At 37.1% G+C, this 19,176-nt stretch overlaps 1 protein-coding gene across 1 annotated transcript in view; it reads right to left on the bottom strand.

Annotated features, from left to right (window-relative positions):
- Nucleotides 1-755: 755 nt before the first annotated feature.
- The window catches only part of LOC150084518 (insulin-like), an 82,085-nt gene continuing 63,664 nt past the window's right edge, over nucleotides 756-19,176 (bottom strand). Inside the window, exons 2-4 of the mRNA XM_090375270.1 lie at nucleotides 13,079-13,309; nucleotides 12,077-12,351; nucleotides 756-1,116 (exon numbers count right to left, since the gene is read on the bottom strand). Of these exons, the coding sequence (XP_090231396.1) occupies nucleotides 979-1,116; nucleotides 12,077-12,351; nucleotides 13,079-13,262 (597 nt within the window). The 5' untranslated portion in view covers nucleotides 13,263-13,309 and the 3' untranslated portion in view covers nucleotides 756-978. The remainder of the gene's footprint in view (nucleotides 1,117-12,076; nucleotides 12,352-13,078; nucleotides 13,310-19,176) is intronic.

The following is a 19,176-nucleotide window of genomic DNA, read 5'->3' as shown; positions in this document are numbered from 1 at the left end:
TTTAATGATAGCTTTTTAGAGTGCCCACTTGATTGTTTCTCTTACTTATGAAATTGTCGTTGTTCATTGGTCAACAGTTTCGATATTTGAAATGTGAATAACATAAAACACTTTTCCAGGTTGGAACGCCATCTTAAAGTTAGATATACAGCAGCACTTCCCATATGAAACAAAGCTGTCGAACTTTATTAGTTAAACAAAAAACCTTTTGCGTTATTTTTTTGGCGCTGATTTTGTCACTAAAATTTTTGAAATCGGGTAGATCACTATCAGTTATCCTGTAAACGGTGTTTTCGCAGTACACTGTTCAAAAATTTATATAGAAAAACGTTTTCACAAAATATGACATTTTTACTAGATTGTTATCAACAATACATAAGTCACTATACACGTTTTAAATCGGAAACAGTACAATTCTGGACACGAATTTGCAGGAGAAAATGAAACTTGAGCACCATAATTCGAAAAAAATAAATAGTTTTACTATGGCTATTGTCAGTTGTTTTTTATGAGTTTTAAAAGTACTCACTATGAAAGGCTGGTAAAGGCAGTCTTCGCATGATTAAGACAGTTTTAGAAAAAATAACCACAAATTTAAATTAATCAAGAAATTAAATGACAAAATTCAGAGTGAAAAACACAAGGCTTTAAAGATTTTGCGCAACTGGCTTCAAAAAAAAAAAAAAAAAAACCAACATTTAACACCTTGGTACCTTATTACATAGACAAGTTACATTTCTTGATGAGTTGTCTGTGTAAGGCCAGAAGCATTTTATTCATTGCAGAAACATGTTAATAAACCAGACAGTCATTATTATTAGGCCTGTTTGTTAAAATAAAAGCACGATTACTTCACAGTTGGTTCATATGTGTTTGTTGGTATCGAGTTCAGCAATGTCTATACTCCTGAGTCGAGTAGACGAGGTTCCTGAGACTGGATGTCCTTGAAACGGGCAAAAGGAGCATTAATTAAATTATTTAATCCTCATCATCTGCGTGAAGTGATGAAGTTACAACAATAAAGAAGGGTCGATTTCTGGAAAACAACCCAAGGTTTGGTCTGCCGGCTGATACTGCTTGTATTTCTTGGTGTGCTGCTTCTGCAGAAGAAGGTTCCTGCATAAAAAAAGAAAACCACTTTAATTTTAAAAGAATTTTAAAATTACCGAATAAATATAAATGTATATACACACACTAGTGCTCAAAATTTAAGGAACATAACAACATAAATAAATAAAATTTTCTTTCTGATTATGTCAAAAAGTTGGTGAATTATTCGTTTTGATTGCCCCTCTGCTTTAATATTGGATAAAGATCTGAAATTCTGAAATTACAGTTATACATACGAGTACATAAGCGGCCAAATGACGCATCCTTTGATAATCAATGTAAATGTACCCTAGTGATCCGCGTGATCTCCATGGGGGTTTCGTGTAGACTTATCATATGCTCTGAGAAATACGCAGTTAAATTCTGGAAGTATCATTTCTCATTTTTACGTAAGCGCCAACCCAAGAACAGTAAGGTTTCTGGGAAGGGTTGTATTGCCCTGAAACTTGCTACTTAGAGGATCCCAGGCATGCTCCATTCGATTAAGATCTTAGGATATGGACTAGTAACGGGTAGGCCCACCTTTCTCCCCGATAATGGCAGTCACATGGCGAAGCATTGTGTCCACTAGTTCACGAAAGCGTTCCACAGGTATTTCCATCCACACTTGCTGCACCGCTATCCATAATTTCGTCGTATTCCTTGGTGGAGGATCCAAAGCTCAAACGGATCTTTCCACAGCATCCTAAAGATGCTCCACAGGGTTCATGTCCAGTGAACGGGGAGACCATTCCATGGTGGTAAAATCTACGGAATGCTCTTCGAATCATGTTCTAGTCACCACAGCTCTGTGGGAGGCGAATTTTCCCGCTGGAAGAGTCCACTGCCCTGTGGGTGCACGATGACCATGAAGGGATGCAGATGGTCTGCAAGGAGGGACACGTAACGTGGACCATTCAGAAATGCATCTAGACGTACCAGAGGTTCCAATGTGTGATAGTTGAACACATCCCAGACTATTACCGACCGTCCACTTGCCTGAACAGTTCCTTGTTGACATGACGGGTGCACAGCTTCGTGTGGTTTCCGCCAGATACGCGCCCTCCAGTACGCTCAAAATAATTGGAAATGGGACTCATCGGCCCAGGAGACCCGTCTCCAATCATCCAAGGTACAGTGCCGAAGTTATTTCTTTCGCTCAGTTGAGGCGTAGAGTCCTGTGTCGTGGTGTTAGCGACGGGACTCTGGTGGGTCAGCGGCTCTCATAACCTATTGCAGCTAATGATCGCCTGATGGTCTTGGTGGAGAGATTTCTGGCACCTCCCTCGTTCCACCACCTTTCTCCGCCCACAGCGCGCTGTCCACGATGAGATGTTATTCCGGAAATGGCGTATTCCCGTCGAAAGGGAATAGTGCAGTTTCTGTACCACCACCGCGATAGAGTGACCCATGCATCGGGCACTCACTGTCATCCCTCTTTCAAAGTCGGTTAATTCAAGACGTTTATCCATATTGACATCGAATTACTGTCTGTCTACGTGAATGCAGTGATGCAGTGTACCTGTATACCTGCCAAGCGGAGGTTCGTCCACTAGCGAGAGGGGTGACAGCGTCGCGTTGCCAAGGTGTCCCATAAATTCTGTCCTTTCAGTTTATATCACGCCGATAATAGTATCACGACGGAATCACCTGGAACGTTGGCCACAATGGTAAATACGTGTAAATGTAAAGTGTATTCGTGTATGATGGCACAAGGGGTTTTCGCCATCTCCGCGTTGCTTTCATTGTGGGTGTAACAGTTCACTGCAAAGACCAGAGATTTAAAGGTGTATGGATTTTGTGAGTGTGGTGTTATGTATCGTTGTTCTTCTGGCCATTTAGCCCCTGGACCCCTGCTGGGGCCCAACGTTGCCCACACTTCCTGTGGAGCAGACCAGATGCCCAGGAGCTCTATATTTTACTCTGGCAGGCCCTGCCACCTAGTTTCCTGAGATTTCAGTGACTAGGGCCTTTTAAAAAAAGCATCGTAGGGTAGACACCAGATTTTGTAAGGCCTAAAAGTTTGCGTACTTAATTTAATTTAGAGATTGTTAGACAGAGTTTCACAGTGACGGACGTGCGTTGGCGTATAGATAGAGTGGGGGGGGGGGGGGTGAAAGGCAGGAGTATGGGGACGACAGAGAAGGCGGCCCCAATTGTCAGTGAGGCGGGCCCATGCCTCACTGACAATCTGGTCTCCCCGTTCATCAAAGGCGATGAACGGGGAGGCAGCGGGGGAGGGAGGTGATTGCGGAAACTCTCTCCCCCCGCACAAGGGAGCGTGGTAAGGAAAAACCAATTTGGCCATACAGCAACGCTGCTTTTCTCTTTTGCCGTTATGTAATTCCTATCCGGATCACCAGAATTTGGGAGTCACTCATGGGCCAGATTCCCGTCCGGTGTGGTCAGGGCCGTATAGGCTTTGGTTGCACTTGAGGTGCAGTCTCACCCATTTTCCATTTATAGGTGGAGTCATCTTCATCTGTGTGGACGTATTGTGGTAGGTGACGCCTGGGAGGTTATTTTTCCTCATACTGGTGCCCCCCCCACATCCGGTTGTCACTTGAGAGTGGGTGCAGGTCAGAGCTCTGATATAGCTCAGTGAAAGACAAAGTTCAGTGAGAGTCAGTTTCGCGGTCGCTCGTGGGACCTTTGTCATGTATGTGACATGTATAGTATCTTATGTAAGGTGGCTCCCAAACGCTAGTTTAACTCCTCCGTGGTACACTGCGATGTTACAAAAACTCTGCAGAAAGGCCAGAAATTTGTGTAAATGCTATGTTTGTGCCATGTATGTATTTGTTATGTTGTTTCTGGCTGCTTTGCTATCAGCAAGCAACAAGCACTAGGGAGGTGCGTCCTGATACCCGTCTACGCCGCGAGGAGGCGAGCTACAACTGAGTGCGAACCGCAGCAAACCTCGAGTGTCACGTGTTGAATGTCCAAACCATTCAAAATATGAGCAAAGAAAATAAAAATAAAACAGTAAATTAATAAAAAATTATAAAAATAAAAGGAATTAAAAGTTAAAGAAATAAAAAATTTAAAGTAAAAAAAAATAAAATAATAATAATCAGAAAAATTAAAGATAAAATAAGTAAATGAAATAAAATAAAAATAAAATAACCATGTCCATTATGAACATCAGTTATCGTTGCTCTTAATTCATGTAAATTTATATCCCTCTTTTGCATAATACAATACATAATTCGATTTTGCCAAACATTAGTAAAACATATAACGTGCACGCTGTTTCTGCTAAAAAAAAAACAGTTTGTATTTGGACTTAACACTTCTTAAAAATTTCAGTATTTTACTAACTAAGATTACGATTTTATTAGGTGTTTGTAATTTTCATTTCAAAGTCACCTTCGTGTGAAAAACACGTGATTAGATTCTTATTCGTGCTGTTACTATGCTAACGAGGCATGCGCAATTAGGAAGAAAGAGGAGTATTATCAATGTGCTTTCGTGTGTGGGAATTGGTAGTAGTGTTTATCTTAGAGTGACAGTTTTACAGATCAGATAATTGTGTTATTGGTGCATATGACCCCTTTCGATTAAGAAATTATGCTGGATGTTTTAAGTGAAGTGTTTATATCTTCCCAGTATTCATTATGACTACTTATGCTTCCTAACGACATTTCAATTTACCGCCAGGCACTGCTATAACATGGCTGCCGCTCTATGGCTGTAAGCAACAGAAGTTGTACTTTCCGCTCCAGTTTTTAAGGAATATTATAAGCACGTTGGTGACAGAGGACAGGAGTGTAGAAATTCTGGACATAGCCATTCGCTACGATATTCAAGTAAGCTTGTATAAATTAGATTATGCATGTGCGTGTTCTAATTACTGTACTTTAAAGTAAAAATCCAGTTGTAGTAACGCGCACTGGATGCGAAATTTAAATTTGAGGATAGATATTGTAGCATGATTTATATGAAGTACTCTAGATATATAGGTATTTCAACTGGGGTTTATGAATTTTTTTTATTTTTGTTTGTTTTAGTTTCTCATGAAAGGGATAGATAACGAAAAAAAAAAAAAAAAGTCTGCGATTAGGATATTTGAGATATATTAACAGTATTTGAATACAAATTAAGTTATCCTAAAAGTCCGTGGAATCCCGGCATTCTGCAAATTTGTTCCCAGAGGTTTTTCTTGTTTATACTCCGGCACGATCCCCAGGTTAGTAGAGTTTACAGTAAATCAATGAATACAAATATTAAGCCTATTTACCACTCGGCTACGTCAGATATACTGTTCATATCAATCATTAATTTTTTTTATTTGATTTTACAGAAGTATTGCTGTTATTACTATTTTTAAAGGTAAAAGGTTTCCGTGGCCATAAAGTCCAGAATACGATTACCAAATTTCCCCTTCATCTTAAAGAATATCAGAAAATAAGCATCAGAAGATATATCATATCTTCTGACGTAAAATATATCGTATTTGATTGCAGGGGAACAGAATTAATAATAATAATAATTATTATTAACTTTATATTATATGAAATTTTGATTTTATTTTATTAATAATCGAAGAAATGAAATTAGTTATTATTAATTTTTATTAATTAATTATTAAGATAAATTATAAAAATAAAATTGAATAATTATTTGATAATATTAAATAATATGGAGTTGGGACTACCTTACTTTTAATCTTTTTATTTTTATTTATTTATTTTGCGGCGGCGGCCATTTGATCCATTTACTTAGTGAGAGTGGTGTTAATGCAGAGGACAAAACAAACTTTGCTATTTCACCGGTATTATATTATTTTAAACAAATAATCTCCTTTTTTTGTGATAGTATTTGTTTTGAAAGAGTAATCTGCTATTTTAATTAAACTTCCGATATAGCCCATAATTATAAGGATCCAGCTTTAAAGAGTATTATGTCTTCTCCCCCTCCCCCAATTTTATATTTGATTTTCATGTTTTTTTTATTGTTTTAGTAGATAACGTTGATTTTCTAGGTTTTTCTTAGTAGTTCTTATAAAGCAATTATTTATGGAAAAATTGGAAACTTGGACACTTGTAACTATGCTTGCTTTTTTTTTTTTTAGCATTTTCAATCTATTTTTGCATGCTATTAAGATGAATGAAATGTTTAAAAATATTAAACTATCTTGAATATTATAAATATAACTGTAGTATTAACATAATAATATAATAAAATCATTCATGAAATTAATTCGTAATTTTTCCGCTACTGAAAACGACTTTCGAACAATTTTATTGATGCCATGTTGAACACAACTCTTAACATACACTCATCGGCTGAACTCAGGATTATGGGTACACCTTGTCAGCGCATTGCGAGCATGGCCAAATTCGGGACGGATTCAAGCAAAAGAAGTGGGGATTTTTTAATAGACTTTCATTTTTGCTTAGTGAAAAAAGGTTAGGTTTGTTTTCCCCAGTAATTCGGGATGGATTCAAGCAAGCTACTTCCTCCGGAGGTGTGCCCATAATTGGAGTATAACTCATGCATCTTTGGATACAGTCCAGTTTTCAGAAACTGTAGTTTTTGGTGCTCCTTCCGATCGATCGTTGTTGAGTAGCAGTGACTGAGATGCCTAGCCTCTCCTAATCGTTGCTTTTCCTTGCAGTATTGGAAAAGCTGACATCTTCAGTATATCATAACCATTTTAGTTAGCGTGTTTATTCCACCTCCTTGCCATTGTTTATGCAGATATCCATCAAGAAATAGAATGTTGTCTCTCAAGAGGTTTTATAATACGATGCATTCCATCAAAATAAGTTGCTGTGGGGCTAGTAAACTGAAATTCAAGCATTCACCATAAGGATATTTCTAATTTTTTAAATTTTAAATCATTGTTTTTTATTATTATTGTCGATTAATAATAATAACATTTATCTTTAATTTGGTAATAAAATATTTTCATAAATTTAAAGAAATTTGAGAATGTGTGCTAGGTGCTAAGTAAATGTTACTAGTTAGTACTCTTAACTGCATATAAAACAAGTAATATAAAAAAAAAAATTTAAAGTCAATTCCTACTTAGGTCAACAAAGAAAAATTTTATTTTAGTTACTTGTTATTAAATAATTACAATTAATATAAATATGTATATACATATGACAGAATCACAATATTAAATGGCAAAATAGAAAGCGAATTTCCTTGCAATTTTCCATTTTCCTTTCTATATATGGTGTTGGACTATTATTTTTATTCACATGTTTCATTTTCCATTTTGTTCCCTCCTTGACTCAGACTAGAACCCAGAATTAAAAAAGAATCTGAAAAAGAAATTTTTTTCCAGCGATCTACACGCAAGAAATTTTTTTCCAGCGATCTACACGCTTCGCCACTGACGGTATTTATTCCTAAATTTATATCCTGCTAAATATCTTATATAAGAGAAATTTATTTCTCCCATATAAAACTAAAATTAATTAATTAAATTTAATTAATGAATTAATATTTGAAAAAACTGTATTAACATCAAGTGTCATCCACTACAAGTTTAAAAAAATTTATTTGAACTTGAGTGGATGAATAAAAAGTATTTTATTAACGATTGAAAATTTGAACAAGATGTATAAATATATATAGGGAGAGTGTGAACTAATAGTAGGAATTGAAAAATGGATATGCAAGGGAGTACTTTAAATTTTACGGACGGTACGCCGGCATAGATCAACTTTTAATAAAGACTTAAATATAGGACTTAAATAAAGACTTAAAAAAATGCGCCAATAAAAATTAAACCAAAACAATCTGACAGGTTGTCATAGGCCGTATAAAAAGGACTGTAGGTTGCTCATCCCTGTCATGAACAGTATAATATACAATATTATATTGCATTTTAATTTTATTTGGCTGTTTCTGCGTGTTTTGAATAACGCAATATAGGTTATTTCTGCGTGTTTTGCTAATTTAACGGGACTGAAATGACAAAGCATTTCAGTCCGTTAGCACATTTCAAATGTCCTTTCCCAAATTTCATTAAAATCGGACTAATATAAATCCGACAGTTGTTTTTTTTTTTTTTTTCCCATACTCATCACACATGCTAGCCATATGTATGTATTTTAGCTGAAGCACGGGATATTATGTTTGCTACCATGGGCCGGTTGGAATAATAAATTTTAGCGATGTGGAGAATGCACAGAATCGAATCGTTCTCAGGTTGGTGCATAAAATCGGTGCTTTTAGTTCTTTTTTTTTTGTTTTTTTTTTTGTATAAATTCTGAATTATTATATTTTCTAACGGGACTGAATTGCAATTAAATGCAAAGCATTTCAGTCCCGTTAGCAAATAAATTACAGGAGTCACAGGTTTATTACGAACAGTCAATAATGACATACATCCCATGAAAAACCACTGACATTTTTTCCTACACGTCAGTTTTCAAACAGCTTTATTACATTATTTGCCATATTGCTCCCAATTAACATAGAATATGTCAGGATATTGTAATTTTGTAATAATTAAGGAGGTGGTGTAGGTGCTTTAATTGTTAATTTATCATTAATGTGTATTACTACTACGATGCAATAAAAACCAGTTGTTTGGATAATTTAAAATTTATTCACTTACATTAGGAGCAGACAATTTTTTATGACTGGTCCTAAGCTTCTCAGCGGCAGTATCAGTCTCTCCGGTGTTATTTTCCACATTTAGAAATTAATTGCGAAGTTTTATAAGACTTTTATCAACTTAATCGTATTTTTTTTAAACAATGAATTAACAGACTCTTTATTTTTTTCTAAATTTACATTCATATCACGAAAGTAGAACACCTTGTTCACTTGATTGTCATGCTTCATTTTTAGGTAATACCTAAAACCGAAGGAACATTTTTTTTTTCTTTGTTGAAGGCGTTCTAAAAGCGTTCTAAAACATTCATTCCAAAAGCGTTGTTCGCACAATAAGCCCATAGATATTAGTGTATTTGTTGGTGATGGATTGAACCTAAATTCAAATGAAATTGGATTCATTACATCATTCATTTTGAATATTGCTGGCACTTTCTTTCAGCATCTATTGTGATAATGGGATATTTACTTATCTGAGAAAAAAGAAACATCCTCGTATATATTTTACTCATTAGTTGTTTTTAAATTTTATTTTATTTGTAAATTAATTTATACAATAACTTAGACCTTAAGACAGACGCATGACAAAAAATTATTCATCTGTGTAATTTCAGTTTAATGTGTGACCCCTTTTAGCACGAATCACATCATGAATTAGGTATGGATTTAACTAGACTACTTAAATAATTTATGTCAATATTCAATATAAATCATTTTCTGAAAACGGAAATTATGAAAACAGTTGGGCCTATAATTCACTCAGGTTTCGTGGATAATGTTTTTTTTTTTTTTATTTCACTCTCCGTCCCATACGTTTTTTACACCAGCGTTTTTCAACATTTTTAACTCTGTGGACGCTGTGGGGACTACCTCATTTACTTACACCTACTTACTTTATCTACATTTAACGAAAGCAGTTTACTTGGTTATTTCAGTTCAGTTCGTCATAAAAGGAAGCGAGGTCCAAAACAACTAATTTTTTTTGGAGTACAGTTCTTCGCGTGGCACAATTGATCCGCGGACCATAGGTTGGAAACTCTGCTCTGTAACATTTAAATCTGGTAAGTGGGCTGGCCAATTTAAATGCCCAGTCATTCACTGATGTGTTCCTCGCGCCAGTTTAAAACAGTAGAGGCCTTATGAACCGGACAGTTCTCATGGAATATATAAGTATCGAAATCATGAGTGTCCTTCAAATGTTCAATAACAGGCACAAATATTCTGGATGATCCAGAATATTTGTATAAGCAGCTCGATTCAACCTGGTTGGTATTTAAGGAAGGGGGACTACTTTAAATACTAGCTTCATAATAGTGAAAACATCCACAAAGCATCACTAGCATGTAGGAAACCTTGTATACAGTCGGATGAATTACCTCATTACTCTTCCTTTGAACTCTTCTTATTCTTTCATTACTCTTCCTATACGCTTGATGCCGGTGACTGGCATCAAGAGTATAGACAACATTTTGATTATTTAGACCGCATCACAGTTTACAAATCAAAAATCTACTTTTTATGCCTTTTAGCCCATATCAGCGGGGCTTTTTTATGCACAGCAGTTAACATTGGTCTTTTTTTGGGGGGGGGGGGAGAACTTTACTCCTGATTTCAATGTTTTGAAATTCTTTTCGGGCTGTCCTCTTAGAAATCAGCTGAAAACGTCCTTGTTTAACCTTTTGCTTCAGTTCTTGCCCTTGTGGTAGAATCACAGTTGGTAAAATCGCCGTCATCCCCACACCGAGTGGAAAAGACCTGAGTTCGAGTCCCGTCGATGAGGAATTTTTATGGGCCTTTTTTTTTTTTACAACGCGACTGAATTAGTCGGTCTCAGGCGAGGTAGCACGGTTTTACTCCCGGAAACTCGGCGTTTTCTTTCAGCAAACTTAAAATCGACCACAGAATACATGCAATTTACAGATTGTATATACAGAGCAATATGGCGTTAGATGTGCATAAAACCCGCTACAACAACATCAGCAGCTTCAGTTCTTGCTTTGTTTGAAATCGTATTTCGTTTACCAAATGCGATATTTGTCGACGATCACTTTGTACAGACTTTCGACCAAAACTGTTCCGCTGATTTGTTTTGTTGATTTCAACTCTCAGCATTTCTAATTGCTGAGCAAAATCCAGTTGCTATTCTTTCTGAAAAATCGGCGATTAGCAAATTCAGTTACTTTTATAACAGGATGTTCTCTAGACTTCCCAAATGCTATCACTTTGCCCCTCACAAACGCCTTTTCTGCACTCTATCTTTCGTGGTGGATACTCTTGTTCTTCAGTCACAAGTGGTTTACTTGTAAACGGAAAAAACGGGTTAACGTTTTACTCTAATTCCAGTGCTGTAAGTAGACAAGCCTAGAAGATTCACATGTTCAATCTGTTACAATATAACAGATTGAACATGCTTTGTTAACAACAACAACAAAGTATAATATGCTTTGTTGTTGTAGTACCTTCCTATTTCACCTATCCTTGATTTTATTCAAGCTATCTATTTCCAAAACATCAGACGGAAATTTGTTCCAGCATTCTACTAGCCATTGCGCAAAGACAAACTTCCGCACATCCATTCTGGAGCCATCCTTCCTCAATTTGAATTTATGCCTTCTCATGTGCGTAGGCTGTGCAAGAGGAAGAATCCTACCAGCATTAAGCTTACTCAATCCATTCAACGCCTTGGACACCTCAGTCAGATCATTTCGCAGGTGTCTAGTGTCCAGTCGCTGCATTTGCAGAACTGACGTCTTTCTTGGTAAGCGCACCCCTTTTTTCTCCTTCCCGATCTCGTTGCCTTTCTCTGTACCGCTCCAGCTGCTGCTGCTGTACCGCTCCAGCAGCTCTACATTCTTCCTAAATGAGATCTCCAGACCATTATGCAGTACTCCTTATTCCTGCCAGAGCAAACTGCCTGTTCATTGACAAAACACCATATGCTATCCTTACAGCAAAAATCTGTTGGACTCGTATGACTTTAAGTATAATTGTAAAAGACTTGATATTTATTTTCGAATATTAGGTTTCAATACGGCTCTGTAGTTTTTCCTACCACCCTTTGAGATTTAAATGAAGGTGGCACCATCCTCGTTGGGAAACACTGGGAAAATCCCTTGATGACTGGAGGAATTTTTATAGGTCATTTTTATGGATTTTTTTCTTGGCTGAGTTAGTCGGTCTCAGGCGAGAGTGGTTTTTCTTCCGGAAACTCGGGTTTTTTTGTCCAGCAAAATAGAAAATCGACCTCAGAACACACGCAATTTACAGATAATATACACGGAGCAATATGGCCTTAGTCATCAGTGCTCCTAAAAACCCAATAACGACAACAACAACAACAACTGGGAAAATCATCAACTAACTGTATTAATTGCTGCATAGAACATTATGTAAGTGATAAATACATTACCCGATGTCCATTCTCATTTTCTTCATTTTCTTCGCTGCCACTAGCTGGTTCATTCACTAGAGTTGCTGGACTTTCGAAAATGTCAGTTTCTCCGCTAACATGTGGTTCTGGCGTAGCACAGTAACTCGCAAGCGTGTCTAAAGAGCATGATTTTCTACAGCATTCTTCTACTATTCCGTCATGAGAAACTGAAACGCTTCCTGCTGGAGTTACAGTCCTCCTAAAGGGAGAACCTCGAAGAAGATACGTGTGATGTCTGGTAGGAGCCAGTACGACTGAAATAAAATGAATAAACGAACAATATAAAATCCGTACAAATTTTTAATTGGCTTAATTCCAATATTGGTGTATCCAAATAAATTAGATTACTAGCTTAATTAACAGCCAAAAAAATTTAGAGTTGTGTAATCTTTAAAACGTTGCATAACTACTGTACTTAAGTTTAACTAGGAAGAATATTGATGCAATATTCGCAGGTAGTAGAATAAAATACTAAAAAAGTATGGTAATTTAACTGATATGATATGTTTAGAATTAATAAATACGAATTGTAAACTTACTATACAAAAATAAAGAACTAAGTTTATTCTTACTGTACAAGAATAAAAATAAACAACTAAGCTAGAATGAATCATGATTATGACATTCATACTTCATGGTATTCATAAATCAACCATCTAATTTATTAATACTTTGATTTTTATAAGAAAACTTTCTATTGAAGTAGTAGTTTCTTTCCTCCTGCTTTACAGACAAAAAAGGATAGCCTTGTATTATTCATTAATCAATTCAGATATACAGCTATACCAATTTATCAATTGGTCAATTGGTATATACAGCTATACCAATTTTACGAATGCAGTGTAATGTGACAGTTCAACATATAAAAGTAAAGCTAGGAAACGTTTTAAATTAAAAAAAATTCTTTAAAGGAACAAACTTCGCTATTCGTCTAACCTTTAATTTAAAAAAAAAAATAAATAAATAACACACAAAACATACCGGATCTTCTGGCCTTAACGTTGCCATCTGGAGTGTGGAAACCGCCCCTGGTGGCACAGATTAAAGCCAGTACGTTAGCTAACCCTGTTCCGCATATCTTGATATCTTTTGCTGTGCTTTCACTAAAGTTTAGAGAAATAATAACGAAGGCACATAGTAAGGCAGCAAACAATCGGATAGACATCGCTCAGTTGTGGTTGTAGGTATGTCAGATGGACACTTCCTTCTTACCTGAAACAAAATTACAGTGCCTAAAAAATCTTCATAATTTTAATACAAGTAATTTATTTCAGCTAAAATAATGTGTGAAAAAGAATCTGTTTTTTTTTTTTTTTCATTTTGCTCTGTGACACCGTAGTGTTCAAAAGTTTTCATTATTAGTCTAATAACTTAACGTTGTTTTTATTAACCATGCATTAATTTCATTACGTTGAGTATATAGCACAAAAACTGTAAATATATTAAAGAAATAAAACACTGTTTATATCTTATGATTTTTGGATTAGATGTACTGAAATGTAACAACTCATCTTAATATAAACTGGTTGGGGTTTGAGACTGAAATCGTCTCCTGAACGCCTTAGGATCAAAAAACATAGCAAAGAAATTAATTACAATCGAAAAAATAACGGTGCAAAAAAAGATTAATATGTTATTTTTTTTATCCCACGGAATATCTCGTACAAATATCGTAGGAACCTCAGCTGCTAGTAGGGACTCGAAATTATGATCATTTGAAGATTTTAAGAGAATTTGAAGTTGCATAGATAAGACAATATTGCTGCCTATTATTGGAGAGTGGTCCAAAGCACTCCCCAATAATAGGCAGTGCTTTCAGCATGCGGAAGATTACTATAGCTATGATAGTGTAAATTCCTTGATCCTTAACAATGGGGTTGGGTCGCTCATCGTACTTGCGGCTCCTGCCAAGACGATTAAGACGATTCCTTTTACTTAATATTAGCTTTCAACCTTTTAATAGTGGAAGCTGAAACGCTTATTAAATCTGCATGTATTCGTAAGCGATTTACTCGGACAGATTCTTTATTGTAGAGATATTTCCTTTCTGTACAAATACATTCCAGCCGATAATTTTGGCAGAACTCCATAAGCGGAAGCAGCAGGGATGCTTACGAAGTTCTGTCAAGGAACACACAGATTCTTTCAAGTTACAAACTTTTTTTTTATTGAACATTCTTCTTGCAAAATGCTGTATAATGTATTTATTTATTAAGCAGCTTGCCGTTTAAAACTTGTCTACTGATATGCAGACGATTAAACCGTTCTTCCTGCCCGCCGTCTATTGAAGAGCAGCAACTGACGAGGTATCATCAATCTATAGCATGTCTATCTGTAGCAGTCAGCAATCTATAGCGACTTGCAATACTTTCGAGGAATAGCACTATATAATAATAATAATAATAATAATAATAATAATAAGTTATTATTATTAAATTCATGGGAAATGAATGAATAAATGGAAAATAAATAAATGAACTTATTTAATTTATTTAATGAATATATGAAATGAATGAATTTATTGAATTAATAATTAAACAATGTAAATTATATTAATTAGTAATTTTAATAAGAATTAACTTATAAAAATAAAAGACTGGTTTAAATTACTTAGTTAATGAAATGGTCTTAATGCTCACAGCGGAGCGAACTTTTCCTCCACAACGACTGGTATTTAAAAACAAGTGACATCGCCAAAAGGTAATGAGCACCGAAGAAACAGAAATCAAGGAGTTACTTATAATCTAGTCTGAGAGAAGTTAGTGATTTTGGACGAAAATATTTAGGAATTATGATATAGTCAGATATAAAATTTACGAAGCGCTGTAAAGATTAATGGTGCAAATCGCTGTCCATATTGAGAACAGCGAGAAGGCGCTGTCTACAAAGCTTGGTAAGCTTTGTAGAGCTTAGGGAAGAACTTAAGGAAATCAAATGAATAGGGAAAGCTTATTCTTAATTGTAGGAGAGACAAAATCAGGGTGTACAAAGAGTAGCAGAAGGTTGGACCTCGTGAAGTTAACCTCCAAGAAGCACGTTGTAGATCATTGCAATAAATTCTTTCCAAGGTGGCCAAAGTGGAGGGTATGATAAAATTCAAAGATGCAGTAAAAGTTGCGTCGTTGCATTATTTAGGCATACTAATACTAATGCAAAGAGTGTACTCAAGAGTATTGGACACAAGTTATATATGGTCCGATGCGTCCCGATTTAGTTGGAGGAAGTGTAATGGAGTGTAGCACGTTTTCATGCCATTTCCGTGGTACTTTGAACCCGCTGGAGGGTACCGTGAATGCTTGGCATACCTTTAGTTCATTGCGAATCAGGTAAACCTGGAATTTTGCATCTCTTTGTCAGGGATAATTTCTTGATAATTTCATCCATAATGTCAAATGTGTACAAGAATAGTTTGTGAGGAGCACAAGGCAGACATCTTACATAAATAAATATGATCTTTATTGTAAGGTTCCTAGGTACACGCGGGTACCCTATCTTTACAAACCCTTCACGGTACTAAGGCAGGGGTTAACAAGCGGCAGAGATATCATCTCACCGGAAATGTAATAAATACATAATAGGATAAATAAATAGCAGATTGAATTTAGTTAAAAATAAAATATAATAACAGTAATACATTAGATTAAAATAACACATGACAGTTTTCTTGAATTCAAGTTTCCCTGAAATTCTTGCCGAGCCGGAGCGATCTCACATCAGTTGATGGTTGTGGAACACACGTGCAAATCGAGGATGCGTCGTCTGTACTTTTAGTCATCGACGATTTTGCACAGGTCGGCGTCCAAGGACTGAGCTAGATGGAGCTTCTGATAAGGGAGAAACCGATCTTTAAAATGTAACCTTGACGGAAGAGCAAGAAGCTTGGGAGTAGAGCGGAGTGCTGGTTGAGGGATTCTCCAGCACACGGTGTCCCAAATGTTGGGCGCTGAGATTCTTCAGTGATCATTTTGGTGGTGAAGATTAGTCTTCTTTCGTTCATTAAGGCTGCGAATCTGGTTAAATTCAGTGCTTTGGCCATCGGTGTTGTGTGAAGTTCTGGTGGGAGATGACACTTCCAGGTAGCCTACTTCAGGAGCCAGTATTCCGCGGCGATCAATGGTTTGATCGTTGTCTGAGGCCGAGCCCCACAACTCTACCCCATACAGCATACCTCCAAAGATCATCGTCCTGATATACGTTCTTATCAGATTGGTGTTATGAATATGTAGCAAGTTCTGCTTGGCAATCCACCGTTTCCTGTTGAATTTTGCACAGAATTCTTCCATGTGATGATGGAATCTTAATTTTCGATCAAAGGTCACACCCAGGTCTTTCTGCTTTTCGACGCAGGGGATCAAGACTCCGTCTATCGCAGGTTGAATTATTGTTGGTGTGGGTTTCAGTGAGAAAACCATGATGGCGGATTTTGCAGGATTGACTTGCAAGTCAAATCTCATGAGGTACTGCTTTATTTCTGATAAAGTCTTGTTGATGGTTGCTGCTGTTGTGTCTATTGCTTTATCGGTTGATTTTATTTTTGTTAAGAGCTTCAAGTTATCCGTATATGATGACATATCTGGTCTGTTGTGTACTAGCGGGTTAATTATGGCGGGTTAATTAAGGGGGGTCCAGACAGGACCCCCCCCTTGTGGAACGCCTGCTTGTATTTGCCTAGTATATGTCTGCTTTCCTATGGACATTTTGATGGTTCTATTCTGAAGAAGAGATGTCAGAAACTTCAATACTTGGCCTGTGATATGATAGAAATTTTGAAGGAGCTTAAGCAAGGCAGGGATGTTGACATTATTGAACGCTGCTTGTAGATCCAGGCATGTGATAGCAATTTCTTATTTCTCCTCAAACGATCCAAGGATGGCATTGGTGGTCATATCGCTAATTGTTGATCTATCCTGCAACGCATAATGAATTTGATGTGACCTGTGAGGGAGGATGTGTGTGGTAAGCGTTTTCAGTACTGTTTTCTCAAGCAGCTTCAGTAAATACGAGGAGCGACAGATGGGTCTAAAGTGCTTGGCTTCAGTTGGCTGGGAGACCTTTGGGAGTGGCCTGACGGAATACACGTTCCATGCTGGAGGGAAAAAATTCTCCTTTTAATATGTTATTAAAAATTGTTAAGAGGGGATCAATTAGATATGGACTCAAACATTTTATTATAAACTGTGGAACTTCGTCAATCCCTGCAGTACCAGTTGCAGGCAATTGATTAATTTCAGATATAAGGTCGTGTCTTGTGATTAAGATGGTTGCAAGTGCATCTCTGGGCACATCATTATCAAGCAGAGGAACATCACTGGACTCATGGTTACCTCGCTGAAATCGTGCAATAAAGTCCATCCAGACATTAGGATCGAGCTGTCAGGAGAGATCACAATGTTTCTGTTGGTATGATGGGGCACCTTTACATAGTGTGACTTCAACGTTGTGTTTTATGGCTTGAGACTTGAGTCGATTGAAGCTTGCTCGTACTTTAGAGTAAGCAGTTCGGTCTGGGATTTGTCCTGTTCTTTTCCATTGTTTGTGGAGTTGCTGTTTAATCTTAAAGCTGTTGCTGAGCTCAGGGGTCCACCATCCTCTCGTGCGTTCCGAGATCCTTATTTTCTTTGAGGCTGCAAATTTGGAAATTGTGACGAGCCAGCTAGTCAACAGATCCAAGGCAAGTTGGCTATCACCCTGCTGAAGTGCATTCCAAAGAACTGCAGTGGCTGCTTCAAGGGATTTACTAGTGTTGATTAATTTCGGGCTGGTTATTACCTTTGTGTGGACCCTAGTCGAGACTCCGGTTTGGAGTCGGAAAAGACACGTTAATGAAAATTGGCATATGATCAGATTGAAAGGCAGTTTCTGCTATTGAATTAAGTTCACAGTCGCTTGATGATAGCACAAGATCAAGATAATTGTAACCCCTTGTTGGGAACTGATTGATTAGATAGATTCCTAATGGATGAAGGCTGTTTAGCATTCTTGACTGAAGATGCACAAGTTGAGTGGATAAGTTGAAGTCTCCACAGATTACGTGCCTTGCCGACGGACGAAGCCCATGAATAAGCCAATTAGTTATCTCGTCGATGGTTTCAGCATTGGGTCCTGGGGATGTGTAAATAACTGCAATATCAATGCGGGCTGATTTAAATTGGCATGACGCAATTAGTCCTTCGAACTTATTAGAATGGCTTTTGTAATTCGTTGTTACAACCATGTGTGGTGTTTTATAGAAAAGTCCCACTCCACACCCTCTTTTGTCCTGTTGGGAGCAAAGAATCATATTATAACCAGCCGAAATTGCAAATGGAAAATCCTCTTCATTATGGTCAAGCCAAGTTTCTGTTATGCAAAGCACATCATAATTGTGTGAGAGTAAAAAGCTCTTCTACAGTTTCCAGCTTATTACGGATGCTACGGGCAGGCAGGCAGTTATATAGAAGAGGGCCAGGCTATTATATCTGGGAATCTTCCTTAGTACTTTTTGCCTCTGTGGTCTGTTTCTTTTTATTCTGGAGATGTCTCTTTGAGATATTCTCACAGGAATTGTGTATTGTCTTCCATCCACGATTTCCGTGCTGAGTCAGCTAGTTGGGTTACCTGTACCCTTAATGTGACCATGCAGTATTTCACTGTGCTACTGATGCCTTAAGGCGGGGGATTGAAAAAAGGGCCTGATGAGGAGTCCTCGAGGCCAGGCAGATGGCTGAATCAAGATTTTGTATTGGGTTATGTTTCAATCTAATCTAAAAGATGAATAGGAAGGCCATTTTGTGGGCAATTGGCATACTTCAACAGATAGGTTTAGATTTTCTTTTATGCCATTTTTAACCTGTTTTGTGGTTGTTTGTGGAGCCAATCGTGAAATGAACAGGCTTCTGCGAGTGAGCTGTTGGTCGATATGTGCTGCTTTCCCGCTGGACTGGAGCCAGTTTGTTGGAGCTGTCCTAGTTATATGTGATCGTCTGGATCTCTTGTTTATTCGTGTCTGCGGTCCTTCCCTTGGGTTTGGTAATTTTCTTTAGTCTTGTTACCTCTGGATGCGTGAAGGGATCGCCTAGCGACAACCTCAGCCCAGGAGT

The sequence above is a fragment of the Mastigoproctus giganteus genome, chromosome 6 (genome assembly GCF_048544385.1).
Source record: "Mastigoproctus giganteus isolate SK-2022 chromosome 6, ASM4854438v1, whole genome shotgun sequence".
NCBI lineage: Eukaryota > Metazoa > Arthropoda > Arachnida > Uropygi > Thelyphonidae > Mastigoproctus > Mastigoproctus giganteus.
The sequence above is the reverse complement of the archived record's forward strand: the minus strand, read 5'-3'. Positions and strand labels throughout refer to the sequence as shown.